Source organism: Oryzias latipes, chromosome 24 (genome assembly GCF_002234675.1).
Source record: "Oryzias latipes chromosome 24, ASM223467v1".
NCBI classification, from domain to species: domain Eukaryota; kingdom Metazoa; phylum Chordata; class Actinopteri; order Beloniformes; family Adrianichthyidae; genus Oryzias; species Oryzias latipes.
The window spans coordinates 17,300,744-17,318,965 of record NC_019882.2 but is presented as its reverse complement, the minus strand read 5'-3'; the positions used below and the strand labels follow the sequence as shown (position 1 = coordinate 17,318,965).

General features: G+C 40.8%; 1 protein-coding gene across 4 annotated transcripts in view; it reads right to left on the bottom strand.

Annotated features, from left to right (window-relative positions):
- Positions 1–17,824, bottom strand: part of LOC101169753 (serine/threonine-protein phosphatase 2A 56 kDa regulatory subunit gamma isoform) — a 30,702-nt gene extending 12,878 nt beyond the window's left edge. For 2 of the 4 annotated variants that reach the window (XM_020714456.2, XM_011491962.3), the window contains exons 1-3: positions 17,702–17,824; positions 13,833–13,892; positions 12,603–12,765 (exon numbers count right to left, since the gene is read on the bottom strand). In XM_020714456.2, coding sequence (XP_020570115.1) covers positions 12,603–12,765; positions 13,833–13,892; positions 17,702–17,728 — 250 coding nt within the window. In that variant the 5' untranslated portion in view covers positions 17,729–17,824. Of the gene's footprint in view, positions 1–591; positions 812–12,602; positions 12,766–13,832; positions 13,893–17,701 lie in introns of those variants that run through there. The other 2 variants (XM_020714457.2, XM_011491963.3) reach the window with 1 other exon arrangement.
- Positions 17,825–18,222: the final 398 nt, after the last annotated feature.

The following is an 18,222-nucleotide window of genomic DNA, read 5'->3' as shown; positions in this document are numbered from 1 at the left end:
AATGGGAAACTTGCATTAAAATAAGGAGGAAGTCTAATGTTAAAAACCAGCAAAAAAAAGCTGCCACTGGACTTTATTTTGAACCCAGCCCTTCACATTACCAAACGCTATTTACTATGTCTGTGGACCGCAAATGTAACCACAAGGAGACAGGGAAAGCCCTCGATTATGAACAGAATGAAAAAGTTGTTTCAATCAGTGCTAATCAAAAATAGCTGGTTGATGGTAAAAAAGTGTCATCAGGTTTATTTTCATCTGGCAAATAGCACGTAGTGCAAAAACACATGCGCGTGTCAAATCACATCACACACAAACAGCCTGAAACACACTGACCGACAACAATGAGACATCACTTGTCTCGTAGCAGATGGGGGAGGGGGGGCAGTAATCCGTTTCACTCTCTCACTCTGCCTCTGACAAGGCAGCGTCTCAGCAAACAAACACACACTTCCTGTTCAGACCGTGACGGATATCTTCAGGTGCTAAACGCCCTCCGTCTTCTCAACAAAAGAATTTCGCTGCACGAAAGTAAAGTTAGCAGCTCCAGAAAAACAAGCAGCACTGCCCCAGCAGAGGACCTCCTCTTCTCACCTCTAAAATGCATGAGGGCCACAGGTTGGAAAGGCCCGTTGGAGCTGGGCATGTCCGGCGCCGTGCCCCCAGCAGGACTAGCGCATGCCAACATCAAGGAGCTGAGCCGGGAGATGGGTGAGAGCAGGGCAGCCCGGGCTACGGCGAGAAAGCAGCCTCCATTTTAGCACAGGGCAGAAAATGAAGCTCCACTGCTGCTGGAGGGAAGCAGCTAGTTGGAGACGTCATCCCCCACAGCAGCCACCCCATTGGCTGGATGAGGTCACGAGGGCAGGCATCAACTAACATGAGGGAAAGGATTGGCTGGTGGATTGGGGAAGAGGTGGAACAATCCCTGACTGGGACTAAACTAGATGCATGTGTGGAGACTTGTAAAGCCTAAACACAGACACACATTGGGTTATTGGAGACGCACACAAGAGTCATACCAGGAAACACACAGCCCTCAATGCTTGCAACCCCACAAAAAAGGGCAAGAAAAATCCCTAAAATAGTCTATTCAAAGTCGTTCAGCACATAAGAAAGCTGCTATTTGAGGAACATGCTTGGATAAATTTTCTGAACATTTTCTGTGAGATACATGGCCTCCACCCAAGCCCAGGTGTACAGCAACACAGGAAGCAGGAAGTCAGCACAGGATGTGCAGCTCGCTGCAAAGTTTCTAACAGAAGCACGTCTGCAGTGATGCCCACAGAAAACGCTGCAAAAGCAGCAATCGTGGCTAGAAGAATGACACGAGAGGAGGACAGATGGAGACCGAGAAGCAGCTCCATTCATGTCCATTAGCGAAGCACGACCATGAGGCTGCAACACAACAATTCACAGGAAAGAAACATGAAGCATTAAGTCTAGAAACCAAAATCAGAAAGTGTTTTGTCTTTGTTTCCTCAATTTTTTTGTCTTAAAAGACCCATTCTGATAATCTGTTGCTCTATTATAAAATGGTAAAGCGGTTTTCTAGGACCTAGATACAGAAATGCAGTATTTCATCAGAAAGTTGCCTCTGAGTTGTGGGTTGGACTATAGCTGTGGAGCTTATTTTACGATAAGGTAAATACAAGCAAGTGCATCACAGCGGACAACAAACATACATGTGATGTCAGCAAAAGTGATCAGTCCATCATTCCAGTCTAATGTGTGGAAACACTTTGAATGTAGCAAAGACATGTGACCATAGTGCACTAGAATGTTCTAAGAATGTTCCGTTTGGATTCTTTGATGTTTATTTTGACATTCATTCTTGTTTACTTGTTTGTTTGTACACATAACTAATCAAAACTTGAGTATAGGCTTTTTTATTGTTTATTTTACCTTCTTTTAACCAGGTAAAAAACATCGAGAACAAGATCTCTTTTGCGAGGGTGACCTGGCCAAGATGTCAGCAGCACACATCACATAACTACAGCTACAATATAGAACAAAACAGCTTTGTGGTGTTGCTTCTTCAAGGCCTTGAAGACGAAGTGATGAAATGGATGAAACCAAGAAGGGGATGAAGAACAAGTTGAGACATTATTTCAATCCTCTTAAACCTGGTTTTCCCAAAAAAGACCAAAAACAAAAACAGGGAAGTCTTTAACTCTGGGAATTTTTGGATTACTTTACTCTGAGGCTAAGAACCCTTTCACACTGAGCTCCTTGGCCCAAAACAAAGTACCGTACTTCTCCTGAGACAGTTTGATCAGTCTGAAACCTTATCTGAACTCAGGTTTCAGATCACACACATGAAGGACAGACCCAGCTGAGGACCTCCTCTTTTAACCACTAAAATCCTGTATATGACTGTATATGAGATATTGACTGTATGTACTACCGTATACTGACTGTAATGAGAACTGAATTGAGTGTCACGTGACCCACAAAAAATGGCTTACTTCCGGATCCAACAAAATGAAGTCAAATCAGTCGCCATTTTTTCGGACACCACAATGTTGGAGCCAGAAATCATCAGTGGGTAGTGATTTCTCCGAGTGGGTCAGAGTCAACGTATCTATGGCAACCACTCTCACCAATGCGGAGTGAGCTTGTTGGTTCACACCCCCTACCACGTGGAAGTGGGTTACACGAGATCTGTCAATCAATTGCTTCTAAGATTTTCCACTTAATAGCTTGAAAAAACTTGTACTACAGAAAAAAATACCAGGAAAAATATGAACATATTGAAAATAAAAAGAAAGGGTATTCTGACTATTATTTTCAGCAATAAAAGTGTAACAGAAGTTCAACCAGCGTGTCCTTCCTGTTTGGAAGGCGAGGGGGAGGGATCACTCGGTCCAGTTTTCATATACAGTCAATGAAAATAACCCCTAATGGAGAATGCAACTAAACTTTTCAATGTGTTGAAAAATATAACCTTGTTTTAATTCTGAAAAAAATCCTAAGCACAAAATGACTTGTAAACATAGAAACACCAAGTATTGAAGAGGTGAAGGATTTATCATTCAATGATTTTTAAACTAGTGGAACTAACCCATGTTGTGCTTTTACCGTTTCTTCCTGGTCAATTCAGGCAATATCATCCTCAACCAAGCAGTTGATTAAACCAAGTCCACTAAACTTCTTTGTTCACGAGCACTCAAACATGAAATCACAAAAGCGCCTTACCAATTTAAGAACACTTCCAAAGGGGTTAAATGTCTGTCCTGATAATACGATTCCTGCATTTTTCCATTGACTAGTCAATGGATCCAAGCTTTGTAAGAAGAAACCGAGGGCAAATTAAAAATTTTCAATATTTTCAATTCAAATGTTCCCTCGGAGAATTGCTTTTACAGATCCTCAATGGTCTTCATAAAAGCCATAGCTCCTCCCTGTGGGTTAATATGTTGGCTTTGGGGTGCAGGATCAACTGGGTCGGTTCACATTGAGGCATGTCGCCTGGTTTCAAATGCTGACAGGTTGTGAGTGAAGTCAAGTTTGACTTTGTGCCAGTGAACTCTGCATGTGTCAGGAAGTGTACGGGCATTAACCCTTCAGCATCACAGATGTCACCAGCAACACCTAAGTAACATTAGCTCTTTGACGTACCGCAACTTTTTGACGGTTTACGAGATCAACGAGAACCAGCTGCTTTGACGTGGAGAAAAGCGGCTTTTTGCATGTCAGTGCAAAGCTACAGAATATGATGGAATTACATTAATTGCGTAAACAACGGTTAAAGAGCTATGGTGTTAAAAGGTTAAATTTGTGTGCAAATTTGTGTCATTAACTGTGTAACAAGAAAATAAAGTCTCCTCTGACATAGACTCCATCACTTCAAGATTCTGCATTAGGGAGTTTTGTCTCTTGTTAGCTTTCCACAACAACAACAACTCACACTGGTGCTTTTCTTGTTCACACACTCCTGTTCGTTTTGCTGTTTCAGTTTTATTTTTGGCAGGGGAGCGAGAGTGAACTTGTGAGGTGTCACGAGTCCAAATGGGATGGAGGGAGTGCTGCTTGTTCCAGCAGAGCGGTCAGACATGCTCAGATAGGCTGATCATCAGTGCTGTACTGGAGGGCTCACTTTTTATTTGCAGACATGGACCAAACAGAACAGCTGAGAACAAAAGGCCAGTTAGACCTGCTTTTCCTGCTGTGACCACTGGAAGAAACATGGCTGCTCACTCAAACCTGACCAGTGGATCCACAGAACTGCACGGGTGTCTCGGAAGCCTTAAAACTTAAGGCCGCTGTTGGTTAAAGTGAAGAGAAGATGGCATCGGGACCCCGGATCGCATCTGTTCCAATTGTGGAAAATGTGCATTACTATAATTTAAAAAATAAGAAAAATGTAAAAACCTGGAATTTTACATGCAATGAAAGCACCATAAGAGAATGAACTTACATGAAGTTACACAGGTCCCGTCTTATAATGTCATAAAAGATTAATAAGCCAAAATAACTTTTTTTTCATGTTAATAGTTGTGAAGTGGGTTGTGAAGAAAATAGTGATGGTATTTTGTTCTGAAATATTCAATCCTATTGCTGCAGGTATGACATAATCCAAATACAGTACTTTTGGCCTCAAACAAACATAGTTGCAATACTATTTCAACTCTGTTCTATTTTCCTTCTGCAATATTGTTATCAAAACAATGTTTTGAGTTAATGCAAACATATGTCTCAATAATCTATTTGACCTGCCGTTTCTGGATTTAATAAAATTTCAGATATATTAGAATTTTTTTTTGTATTTCCTTATATTAGAGTTTGCATTATAGTTTGTGATGCCACGGTTACTACGGTGAGCACTTTCAATGGGCACCTCATGCCATAAATGTTGCTGACCCCTGATTTAAGTAAACAAAATAAAGTATTTCTGGTATATGTCGATTACATTCCTGCGTGAATTTCAACAGCTGAGCAGAGCCGGTTCCATCCCCAGTCAACTGTCGTTGTGTCCTTGGGCAAGGCACTTCACCCTCCCTGCCTCCACTGGTGTGTGAATGTGTATGAATGACCTGGTGATGGTCAGAGGGCCGTGGGCGTGAACTGGCAGCCACGCCCCTGTCAGTCTGCCCCAGGGCAGCTGTGGCTACATCAGTAGTTACCATCACCAAGTATGAATGAGGAGTGAATGAATAATAGACACACTGTAAGTGCTTTGAGCATTTTTTACTAGAGCTGGGTATCACCATTATTGTACAGAATCATTTAATAAACATTCGCCCTTTGTTCAGTTAAGAAAAACATCTATTTGGAATCCGTTTTTTCAATCCAAACAAATGTTATTTTTGATGAAAATGTGATTTTTGTTCCTCATAATAAGTAACTAGAACCATAAAACAGATTGATTTAGTATTTTCTGCTTTGATACACGTCCCTAGTGAAAAAAACTAAAAGAGTCAACATAACAGTTGCTTAAAAGCACCTGAGGCATTTAAGTTCAGAAGCAAGACATGAAAAAACAACTTCCATCAATGGTTTGACTGTTTTTGAAATTTTTGCAGAAACTCTGTTAACCTGGCATTTAGAGAGGTCACACTGACATGAAGCAAAAGCTGAAGCATTACACAACACAACGTTAAGCAAATGCGTTTCACATGAAGCATTCTTGTCCAACAGGATTGTCTCTATTAGCGCATGTTGAGCATCCAATCAAGCAGACTTCCCAAAGACGCACGTTGGAAACATTCCAGACCACTGTTCCAAAACAGTCTGCATTCATCCAGGAGAGCCTGCAACACTCTGGCAAATCCTGTCCTATCAGCCTTCAAACTTAAGAAATCCATCAAAGCATAATATGTATTCCCTAATTCACACTTTTCAAAGGGCAAAAACAATTTTCTTGTTGCCCTAACACGTTTTTGACCAATAATCTTGAAATTAATATAATTTTAGGTTTAAGAAACTATTTTTTATTTAGCAAAAGGAAAATTAATTTTAATTATTAACAGACAACAGATAATTAAAAAAAAGAATCCTGTCAGCTTTAGTTCAACTAAAATAGTGAATAAATATTTTTTGTGCCTAAATTTACTAGAACCATATTAAAATACACATTTATATCTTGAATAAATGTGTATTTTGAGCTCATATTTTAAGATAAAGCAAGTAAAAAAGTATCAGGCATCAAAATGTTTACTACTTATTACCAGCAGATGGCGGCAAACGTCATGAAAGTCTTACTGCCAGCAGACCAAATAACTCAGATGCTGACACTGCCATGAAGAAATGAGAATGAAGATCACCTGGGATAAACTGCATCATTTTTGTACATCAAAAATAGTATTTATTTAACTAACAGGGTGGAATTGGCTCAGACTGAAGGGAAATTGTGTTTCTTGGTCTCTGCAGTTTGTGTTTTTAAAATCAAGAGGAGGTAAAGAAGCCTCAAAAGAGAGCCAGACCAGCACAAGCTTGTTGGACAAGCGTGAGAACATCTACATGGTCTCTGTGGCACCGGCCTTTGCAGATCTACATCAGGCCAAAGGGACGGGAGAGCACAAGACAAGGTCTGGTTCCATGTTCTGAGAGTCAACACCTTTGTGGACAAGATGGCCATTATGGAAAATCCATCATAAAAAGATGACAAAACAAATTTGAAGTGTCTTTGAGCAAGACACTGAACCCCCACGTTGCTCCTGGTGGTTATAGGTTGGCGCCAGTGTTCAGGAGCAAAGCCACCATCAGTGAGTGAATGGGACAGTACCTAAAGCATTTTGGGCCTTTTAAAACGGTAGTAAAGCGTTATACAAGTACGTCATTTACCATTTACGTCATTTACATCATGGGGGGAAAACAGGAAAAAAAACAAAAAACAAAAAAGTGCTTAAAGACTGTATCGTACTATTCTACGTTCAAGCCAAACGTGATTCTTGGGCCAAATTTACAACTAATACCTCTTTTGACACGCATCACACAACTCTGAGGTGAAATTTCAGCTAAAAACAGCAACAGCTCTGCAATCTAAGGCTCCTTTATCGCTCTATTGCGGCTCTTGAGCTTTGAAGTAAAATGCAAATGATTTTAATCAATTAAATTTGCGTCCACCGCCTTTGTTACGACATGCATCTAAGTCGCTGCTCGACGCTTGTCCAAAGTTGTGTTCAACCTGATGCTCCTGCTGCGTGTGGGAGGAGCTACCAACAAAAGTTTTTCTCGCCTTTATTATGAGAGACACGGAAGATGTTGAGAGATCCGATTTATTTAATTTGAAGAGCTCCTCAAAGGCGTTAGAAATCATGACTCCATGTGTGGGTTCATGACATCATTCAGAGACTCTCCCGGTGCATGAAATCTTAAGTTCAACGATGTCACTTGTGCTTTGTTTATATAAATAGGCATCAATGAGCAAAAATTTGGTGTGATACATATAAGTATACTTTGAAGTACATTATATGTTTTATTAAATATGTATCTTTTGAAGCTTTTCACAAAAAAAAAAAATCATCTTGTTATTTTGTCCTTGTTTTCTCTTTTTACTGATCCAAAAAATGACCCGAACCACGACTCCAAAACCATGACACAATCCGTCAGTTTTGTGATCCGTTGCACCCCTAGTTTTGCTATATGGTCCTTTGCTATATGGTCCGGCTCCATCAAAGACCGCATAGTGCCTTACCATCCAAATAGAAGACTTCGCTCCCAAAATGCAGGACTGCTTGAGGTTCCTAGAATTCTAGAATTAGTAAAAGTACAGTTGGAGGTAGAGCATTTAACCACCAAGCCCCTGTTTTATGGAATAAGCTCCCAGCTCATGTAAGAGAGGCCGGCACAGTTTCTACATTCAAAGTTAGACTGAAAACATTCCTCTTTGGACAGGCTTATTATCAGACTAGTTAGTATTCAGAGATTATTTAACTTAATGTTAATGTGTTTAAATTAAATTTAATAACAATAACGATTAGTTGTAAGTAGGCTGCTAGAAGTTGAAGCTGGGGTAACTATGGTGCACTGGGGTTCTGTCTTCTTTTCTCATCTACTTCTACCCTCCTTCTCTTCTCTATTCTTGATCATTATTCATCATTTTGCTCCCTCTGTTTGGTGCAGTGCGATTCATGTACTGTTCCTCTTTCCCTCTCCCCTCCTTGTCAATGAGCTCTGGTAAATCGCCTGTCTGTCCTGGGGGAGGATCCCTCCTTCATGTGGGCACCCCTGAGGTTTCTTCATTTTTTTCGGAATCCGTTTTTATTTAAGGAGTTTTTCCTTACTGCAAAGGAGGGTCTAAAGGCAGGAATGTCCAGTTTAGTTTAGTCTGTTTAGTTAGTTCAATTTAGTATTTTCCTATTGAATTCATGAACCTTTTGATTTTAAGTTTTACTTTTTCAATTACCTATACGAAGCCCATCCAGACGACTGTTGTTGTGAATTTGGGCTATGCATTCATTTTCGTAACCGTTTTTCCCTTTCGGGGCTATACAAATAAAATTGAATTGAATATCACAAGATATACTGTCATCTCAATACTGATCACTAATATCTCACAAGGCGAGATTTCCTCATACTGTGCAGCTCTAACACCTTAGTGTGCACTCTCCCTTTTCTGCTGGAAACAGATGCAGGTGAAAAACCCAGAGGTCCAACACCCGAGACGAGCAATATTAGCAGGCTACACATCCAATAACATATGCACTAGAAGAAAGAAGCAGCCGTCTGTCTTCCTTCCATGCCGTTGCAGCCTTCAATGAGACATGGCAACTTTAGATTTAAAGATTTATCCGTGGATTACCACTAAATATAGACGTTGGGTTAAATCCAGCACAAAATCCATGACATGCATGTCCTTTGTTTCCGTGTGTTGTGTTATGTCATGCTCGACTTAGTGTGAAAATGACAGTGACGCAGCCCGGGATAATCAGGAACATGTGGCAGACGAAACGGTGAGTACACTGTTCGTGCGTTTGACAGCACTGCGATCCTGTGTGGGGACGAATACAGTCGATATACAGCAAGCTCCCCTTTCTCTGGTTATTTCTTTTAAACCTTTAATGCACAGACAAACATCTGAACCAGTTCTTATCTGGGTATATTTTCTATAAACTCATCTACAAACTGTATCTCTTGCCCTCAGGAGAATCTATTAAACTTAAGTTGACCACCTTTATCAGTTGTAGAATGCAACCCCTGTGTATTGTTGGCAAGTTTGTTGATGTTTCCACAGTACCGACACTTGGTCCTTCTACATCTTTTCGGGCTCTTTCTGCCCCGTGCTGATTCTTTCAAGTTTCAACGTCATGTCCAACTGCTGCTTCTGTGCATTCCTACTTTTATATCAACCACATGTTGGTTACATCTACATGTATCTACATGTACAGGGCTGGCCAAAAATGATTCATGTCTGGCAAATGTTGCTCATGAGACATTTTATTCAAATGTAAATGAAAAGCCTATTTAGTTTTTACAATGTCTCATGTTTATTGGCTCATTACAGACTCCTGAGACATTTTCAATGAAGAGAAAACTTGTTGGTCGACTAAAATGGACTAAATCAGATTTTGCCCACAGACAGGATCAGTAATTTTAGCAGTACTGTACAATTTTGCTGTAAAGAACATTGACTGTATTAAGAAATGGACTAAGTAAGAGTGACATCCCCCATAGAAAATGGCTTACTTTTGGCTCCAACCAAATAAGGTCAATTCGGTCGACAAAAGGTAAAAGAAGAGCAAGAACTGATTATTCTGGAGTCTTGGGAGCAAGGGGTACTTCATGTTTGAAATGCCGGGGGGGGGGGGGGGGGGGGGGGGGGGGGGGGGGTCAAAAAGTCCATTTCTCATAGACATTCAATGTTAAAGACCCATGGCCTGAGCTACCTCTGGTCATAACCAGCATCTGGGACAGGCCATACCCATCACTCTAGTTCCTATCCAATGCTTGCAACAGCTGCAGGCCGTACCTAGCACAGGACACAGCTGTAGTCCATACCCAGCACAGGACACAACTCCAGTCCATACCCAGCACCAGACATACCGGTAGCTCTAGTTCATACCCAGCACCTGACACAGCTCCAGTCCATACCCAGCACCTGACACTGTTGCAGTTCATACCCAGCACCTGACACTGTTGCAGTCCATACATAGCACCGGACACAGCTCTAGTCCATACCCAGCACCGGACACAGCTCTAGTCCATACCCAGCACCTGACACTGTTGCAGTCTATACCTAGCACCGGACACAGCTCCAGTCCATACCCAGCACCTGACACAGCTCCAGTCCATACCCAGCACCTGACACAGCTCCAGTCCATACCCAGCACCTGACACAACTCCAGTCCATACCCAGCACCTGACACTGTTGCAGTCTATACCCAGCACCTAACACAGCTCCAGTCCATACTCAGCACCGGACATAGCTCTAGTCCATACCCAGCACCCGTCACTGTTGCAGTCCATACTAAGCACCGGACACAGCTCCAGTCCATACCCAGCACCTGACACAGCTCTAGTCCATACCCAGCACCTGACACTGTTGCAGTCCATACTCAGCATCTGCAGTAGGGTTGGGCGATGTCCCTTAAATTGGCCGTTGACGATGTTTGCTGTCAACCATCGGGATGGACGATGACATCGTCGGGGGGGGGGGGGGGGGGGGGGGGGGGGGGTTATTTTTACATTTTTCGTTCTTATATAACTGCTATTCGTTTTTTTGCTTTTTTCATTTTATTTCCCAACTGATGACTAATCCGCGATGATCCAGTATAAACGGAGGGAAGTGACTTTAACAAAAAAAGTAACAAACAAAATAGAAAAGAAGTAGTCCGCTCCCGCACTTCCGGGGGAGTGCGGACTTACAGCTTTGTGTTTGATGGGAAGGGGGGGGGGGGGGGTGTACATGAGCGGTATGTGTGGGAGATTTAAGACTGCGATCCGTCCCGCAGCTCTAGGGGTACAAGCAACCGAACTCAGAACCGGGTCTGAAAGTGTGTGTCTGAGCACAGCTCGGATCGTCAGCACACACACAGCGGTTTGAGCTTCAAGCAGAAATGTCGCTCAGTCCTTAGAAAACATTCAAACAATCACGCGGATTTGTGTTTCCAGTCGTGTCCCGACTAAATAAAGGCTGATGTTATTCTTACATGTTTACGTGCAGCCAGCAAGCAGCGCCACCCAAAGCTAATGTTGTTAGCCTGTCTTAGCATACTGCTAATCCTGGCTTCGTTCAGAAAAAGCACTGACCACACGGATTAAAATTCAAATGATGAGCGAACAGGTGTTTCATAATAACCGTAACATTATTAAAAGCACGTTTAGAAGATCATCTCGTATTTTACCGAGCTGACATGTCAATGTATATAGCCGCTCGGCGCTGTTTAACAATGTTTTGTATTGAATTGTTACATACAATAAAGTTTGGAAAAAAAAAGCCGCTCGGCGGAGTTTATATCCTTCCGTTTTTCAAACCCTACTGCGCATGTGCGAATGATTTATTCCGACGGAAAGTGTGACCTTAGTGAAAGTTTGTTATAATCTGAAAACATTTTTCTGGGCCCATGTACACGGTTGGATTCTAATCTGACCATTGATCCCATCAAGATATTTTGTACATGTAACCGCGGCTTATGGTGTCGACGCGCAACGTGGCGGGGGCGTGGCATCACGATGGTGGTCTCTCCATCGGGATGTCAGTCACCCATCACGATGGACGATGATATCGTCCATCGGCACAACCCTAATCTGCAGCACATCCAGTCTATACTGAGCACCTGTAAAAGTTAATGTCCCAATTCAGTGCCTGTGGAAAAAGCCAATCCATACCCCACACCTGCAACTAATGCAGGCTTTTCCTTGTTCATAAACAACATATACACCACTTTAGATGCCATAACAGGAATAGCTCCTTTGATAGTGGGCAGAGGAATGGTGAATTAAAATGTTGAATTGGTGTTTCATTGGAAAAATGGATGCAGAAGTCAGTAGGTGCATCAGGACAAATCGTAAGACACTGAACTCTGTCACATAAACCATACCATCAAACCCACTGCTGTGATAAGGGAGTTGTGACAGCAATCAAAACCACCTACTCAACAGCATTTTGGGTAAAGCAGAAAGATATTTTCTCCTGCTAGCTCCTGTAAAATGATAACTTCCTAATGTACTTCATAAAATTATTGTTTAAAACAATAGTTGATAAATATCACAGATCTATGTCTGGAAGGAGGAAGTTTTAGGGTTATCTTTGCACAGCCTTTGCCTGATATGGAGAATTCTTTCTGCATGCACCTATGCTCTGACTCCAGAGCTTATAATTCATATTCTAGTCTGTTCTCAAACCTGATTTCAGGCATTTTCATGCAGTATTTCTCCTTTTTTAAACTCTTTAAGAGTTTTTGTATGCAAAATTTCAAACATTACTATATAATTTTTTTTTCAAACGCTGTATATGACTTCTTCATAAATTACCACATGCTTTTTTTTATTACAGTCTTTAATTTGACAAGCTGCAGACTTAGAACAGATTAAAATGTGTTTTGGTCATTATTTCTGCTGAAATATCAAATCAGGACTCAGGCTGAATCTTTTTGTTTCACACTGAAAGTACCGGTTCCTCTTATTCCAAAATGCTAGAGAGGAAGGTTGCAGGTGAGTACCTTCAAATGCAGGCAGCTTCTGCAGCTCCCTGTTGTTGCTCAGGCTGAAACGAGTGGAGTTTGGCCTCTTGTCCTTCTTGGCAGACGTTTGCGATCCTGGCTGCTTTCCTTTTAGCAGCTGAGTGGTTGGAGGAGCACTGTTGCCGCTCTTCCTGTTTGAGCTCTGCCAAAAGGAAAGCCTGATTAATTTTAACAATATAGAATCAATGGGTATTTCAGCACAGCAACAGTGGTTAGCGCTCTTGCTTTACAGGATGACGGCCCCTGGTTCAAGTCCTGGCTGGGGGAACCTGAAACCGAACAGAACTTTCTGTGTGGAGTTAGCATGTTCTCCCCGTGCATGTATGGGTTCTCTCCGGGGACTCTGGCTATTCTACTACAACAAAAAAAATCCAACTTTTCCAGACATCAGATTGAATTTGACACAAATGGGAACAGACCTTCTTTCAAATGCAGGTGTGAAAGTAAAACCACAAACCAGCGGAAGCAGTTTTAAACACTCAAGTGGCTGACAACGATAACCAGCCGGGAATAAAGTCATTAGGATGACAGATTTCCTGAAAACGCCATGTTGAAAAAATATAAATATACCAAATTACAGGACGATTTTGCGATGGGTGGACATGACGTTTGTTGAGTAATGAAAGAAGTTAGTTTGGATTTTGTTGTTTTTCCAGTTAAAAGAAGGGTTTTTGATTTGTGGTTGGTGCTAAACCAGATCCAACTCTATTTTTAAAACTGTGTGAAATGTGGGACAAAGGTGATAACAGCAGATTCAACACAATCCAGAAGTGCCAGAATATTACAATTTGGGTCAGTCTGACTCAGAGATTTGTGGGATTCTCTACACTTTATCTGCAGATCCTTACAAACAGATCTACGATCATTTCAGCCAAAAGAAGATAACTGGATTAACCTTGGTAAAAGTTACATAAAAGGTCAAATGATCCTAATGAAAAAAAATACTTTTCTATTAAAAAAAAGCTTTTATTTAGTTTCAGCTATAAGGATTCATCATTTTATTGATTTTAGATACATTTTTGCTTTAGTTTATATTACTATAAATTTGAGCAGTTTTTAAAACCAGATTATTTTTGTTCCTAGTAGCAATTTTCTAATTGATATTTATTTGGTTTACTGGTTCGCTGATCAGTTAACATGTCTGTTTATATGGAGTCATTTGAGTGTTTAGGCTGTGATGGGTTTTTTTTTGGTTTCTGGTGTACTCACCTCATGATCTGAATTCTCCTGTCCTCCCCCTTTTCCTCCTCTGCCAGACTTAAAAGACTCCTGAAAAAGAAACCCTGTTAATGTCATTAAACTGAAAATCGCATATGGAAGCGATTCTGTAGCATAATTAAAAATAAAAGTCAAAACCAGAAATGCTTTTTCATTTTCAAAATGTAGCTGCATCAAATGACTCAAAATTAAAATGAAAAAGCAATCCACCAAAATGGTTTTTCATTTTATACTTAAAAGCTGCTTATTCTGTATCATAATTAAAATGAAAATGCAAAGAGGGGATTGCATTTTCATTTTAACATCCACCCTCTAAACATTGTCGCAATAATCATTTCAATTTATCATTTCCAGAGGGGAGGCGGGGCGATGACATCACTGCTTTCTCCGTGTGTCCGGCTGCTAAGAGGCACAGACACTTTGTGTTAGCGGCAGAGAAGACGGCTTGGTGATGGTTGTGAACTTCTGATGATTTTACACAGATTCTCAGGACGACGTAGCAGCATGTCCGCCTTCTGCGGTTTCTTCGGACGCACCGCGGTTCGTAGCAGTGACGTCATCGCCCCGCCTCCCCTCTGGAAATGCTAAATTGAATTGAATTATGCAACACTATTCCCAGGGTGGATGTGAAAAAGAAAATTCCATCCTCTCTTTGAATTTTTGTTTTAATTATGACACAGAAAAAGCGTTTTAAGCAGAAATGAAAAAGCATTTTGAAGTATTTATTTTTCATTTTAATTTTGACTCATTTGCATTTCTGTTAATCCATTTGAATTGTCAAATTAGACATTTCTAAATGAATTTTGCTACAAATTTACGAGAGGCCCTCAGTTCTCATCTGCCTGCCCAGCTGTTGGACAGGACAAGTTAAAAAAAAAATCTACCAGAGAACTTTTTGAAAATTAAATGTCAAATACTATTTTCATTATCATTTTAATTAAGTGACAGAATAAGCAGTGCTGAAAAAGAAAATGAAAAAGCATTTTGTCGAATTGCTTTTTCATTTTAATTTTGAGTCATTTCTGGTTTTGACTTTATTTTTAATTATCCTACATAATCGCTTCCATACACGCGGAGTTCCTCAGGGATCAACCCTTAAGGCCTGTCCACACCGGGACGAATTTCGCCGGCGATTTTCGCCGACGTTTAACGCCTCGTGACTAAACAAAGGGCACCAATGAGAGTGTGCACACCGACGCGAAAAAACGCCACGCGTTAAAGCGTCAAAAAAAAAAACGCCTCGGGTTCGCGTCGCGTCGAAATCTACTCGACCAATGAGAATGGCGCTTTTGCTCACGTGTCTGGAGCTTCTGAAGTTACAGTAAAACACAACTTGGGGGCGCTCAAACACAAAACTGCCTTGCTGAGCACACATACCAGCGAAGAAGATAGACGCCAAGTAGGGTCTACACAGCCGCGAAGCAATAATGACGGACATTCTAAAATATCCCCGAACCAAGCACCAGTTGGAGCTACTGGTGCTTGAAATATTCATGTTTTCTTTGTTTGATTCTGACAAGCGTGTAAATACTTGCTCTCTTCTTCTGAGTGAAAAGCGACTTTAAGAAGCGTAAAGTTGCGCAGCGCCACCTTGTGTACAGGAGTATTTCTGTTTTACATTAAGCGCCATCTAATGTCAGGGAATGAAATTGCATGTTCACTCCACTCATCGTCAGCGAAAATCGCCTGGGTGTGAACACAAAAAACGTGGCGAAAAACGCTGGCGAATAACGCCTGGCGAATATTCGTCCCGGTGTGTACGGGCATTCAGACATCTGCCATTTCTCATGTCTTTTGACTTTAGCAACATTTCATAGTTAGGAAGATGACACTCGATTTCTCAATAATACAATTTACTCGGTATTTGCTAAGAACAAGTAAAGACCTGGATGAAATGCACATTTACAAGTAAACTTGACAAAACAGAAGTTATTGTTGAGAACAATGAAAGGGTGAAAGTTATTGAGTCTCATTACATAACAAAAAAAATCCACTAAGTCAAATGTAAAACAGTTGAAATTCTATGGACAGCTTTCTTTAACAATGCAACAGAATTACATTTTCTAAACAGAAAATTTAGTTTTTTTAATAATCTGGGTTCTTTTATAAATGTGTACAACTTTGTTTTATTCTACTTATGCTATAAAAGCTCAAATAAATAAAGTTGGGTTGAAAGTTATATGATTTTTGAAGTTCTCAATTAAAGATAAATGTGTCGGATTTCTGGGTCAGCCCCTTTAAGATTTTGGGATCGCACTAATTCCAAGGAATTTTTCTCGACGCAACAACTTTGTTTAATCACAGCAACAGTAAATCATGTTGAGGCTCAAACATAAACGCCAGTCTAGGTTTGAACTTGGAGAGTTTAAACAAGAGAGAAAAGTCTGAAAGTGTGTAGTGAGGGGGTTTACTGCCTTAAACATCTATAGTTCTACTTTGTGGATTTCACTTAATGATAAACGAAGGAACATGACACAGAGAGGACATATGCTGAAGAACCTTTAGAACCGCTGTGAAAAAATACATATGGATGGATCTGCGCTGTCAGTTTTCCTGAAACTTTTCTATTCGAGCATGTTTGTTGTCAAGTGTCTTTACAAATCCGTCCTTGACTAACTGGAGGATCTGCAGATGAACTTAGCAGAACTTAGGGCTCTTTGAGGAGCTTGACTTGTCTTTTACTGAAATACTCAGCACTATGAGAATGCTGAAGAAAAACTGGACAAAAAGATGTCAGAAGGTCAACCAGCAGTCAGTTTTCTAAAAGAGATGAGGGTGTTTGGTCCTCATCATCTACAGATAGTAAGTAGTGTGTCAGTGACAATAAGGTTCTAGAAATAAAGAAAATACTCAGAAATGCAATTTAAGCTTCTTCTTTTTTTTGGTATATGACCTCCATTATCAAAACAAACACCAAAAATACATCTTCAAACACCAAAAAACACAGTTTTCATCAGTCTTTAAGTAGAAGCGGGACAACATTTGTTTGTTTTTGTTGACATTTTCAAACCAAAACTGTTAATTAAAGTCTGTTAAATCTTTTTGACATAAATATTAATGTTTTTGTGTAAACTGACAAAGCGTGCCCCTTGATCTTAATTATTCACAATTTCACAGTTATTCTTGCAGGACAAGGACAAAAGGTTTGCTCTATTTTAAAATAACGCTCTGCTTCATAAGGAATTCATTCAAAGATGGGATTTTCAATTGTGTTTAGTAAAACTGAACTATAATAAATAAACAAACCTAAATAAATAAATAAAAACTGCCGTAAATTGAAGCGCTCTTGTCGCAACCCAAATAAAAAAAAAAGATGCTAGTAGTGGAGAATGATGGACCCCACCCCCCAAATTTAAGTGGATTCACGCGCGCGCGCACATACACACATACACACACGTCCCACATTTGAAACGTTTCTGGAGACGTCACCGGCTCGGTTTCCGGTATGTATATTAACGGTAAACGGCCCTTTTACTTCTCTATCTGATCTATTTTCATCACTGAAGGGGAACAGCGGATTAACGAGCATGTATTTTTACTGCTGCATGAATTAAAGCTGGTTTCTCATCCTCCTCGCCTTAGATAAGACGCCAACAAATTAGACCCAAACGAATAAACAACAATATGGAAAGCGCGGGCATTTTACTGCCTTTTTTCATTTGGGCCAGATTTGAAGAAGGGCGAAAGCAGAGGCTCATAACTTAACACCCGCAAATATATGATGATTGCTCTTCTGCTAGCCTAAGTGCTGGCTGCTGGATAAATAACGTGGCCCAGTTTGTCGATGAAAACAGTTTTTTGTAACTCATACAAATTTTATTCACAACCGATATAAACTGGCTAATAGTTGGCTACCCTACCTTATCTTTCTTCGGTTTGTTCGGCATGGTAGGTCAGCAACCACCCTGACTCCTGCGTGGATCCTCTGTAAGCCGGACCCCACACTGCACGGCGGGTTGGGGCTTTCCTTGCGCTCTGATTGGCTGTGGTCGGTCAGCTGACTCTGAATCGTTGCTAAAATCGAGGAAGCGCCCCCTTTTGGAAGCATTAGGCTATTGCTATGCACACAAGTGTAAAGATAACCTAGTTTTTTCTCTCTTTTTTTCATTTCTTGTACGTCGATGTTGGATACATTTGTAAACGAAATAAAAACAATTGTTAAAAAAAAGTTTCAGGGGTGCCCAAATCCAGGCCTTGAGGGCCAGTGTCCTACATGTTTTGCAACCATTGAAGCTTCTTATTGGAGCTGATCCACCTGTTCCAGGTGAAGATCAGGCAGGATTTCTGGAAGACCAGCAGGAAACGCCTAAAACATGATTCGGTCCTTGTTTTCTTAAAAAAAACCTGATAGCTCTGTTTATAGATTTGCTGTTACCCTTAT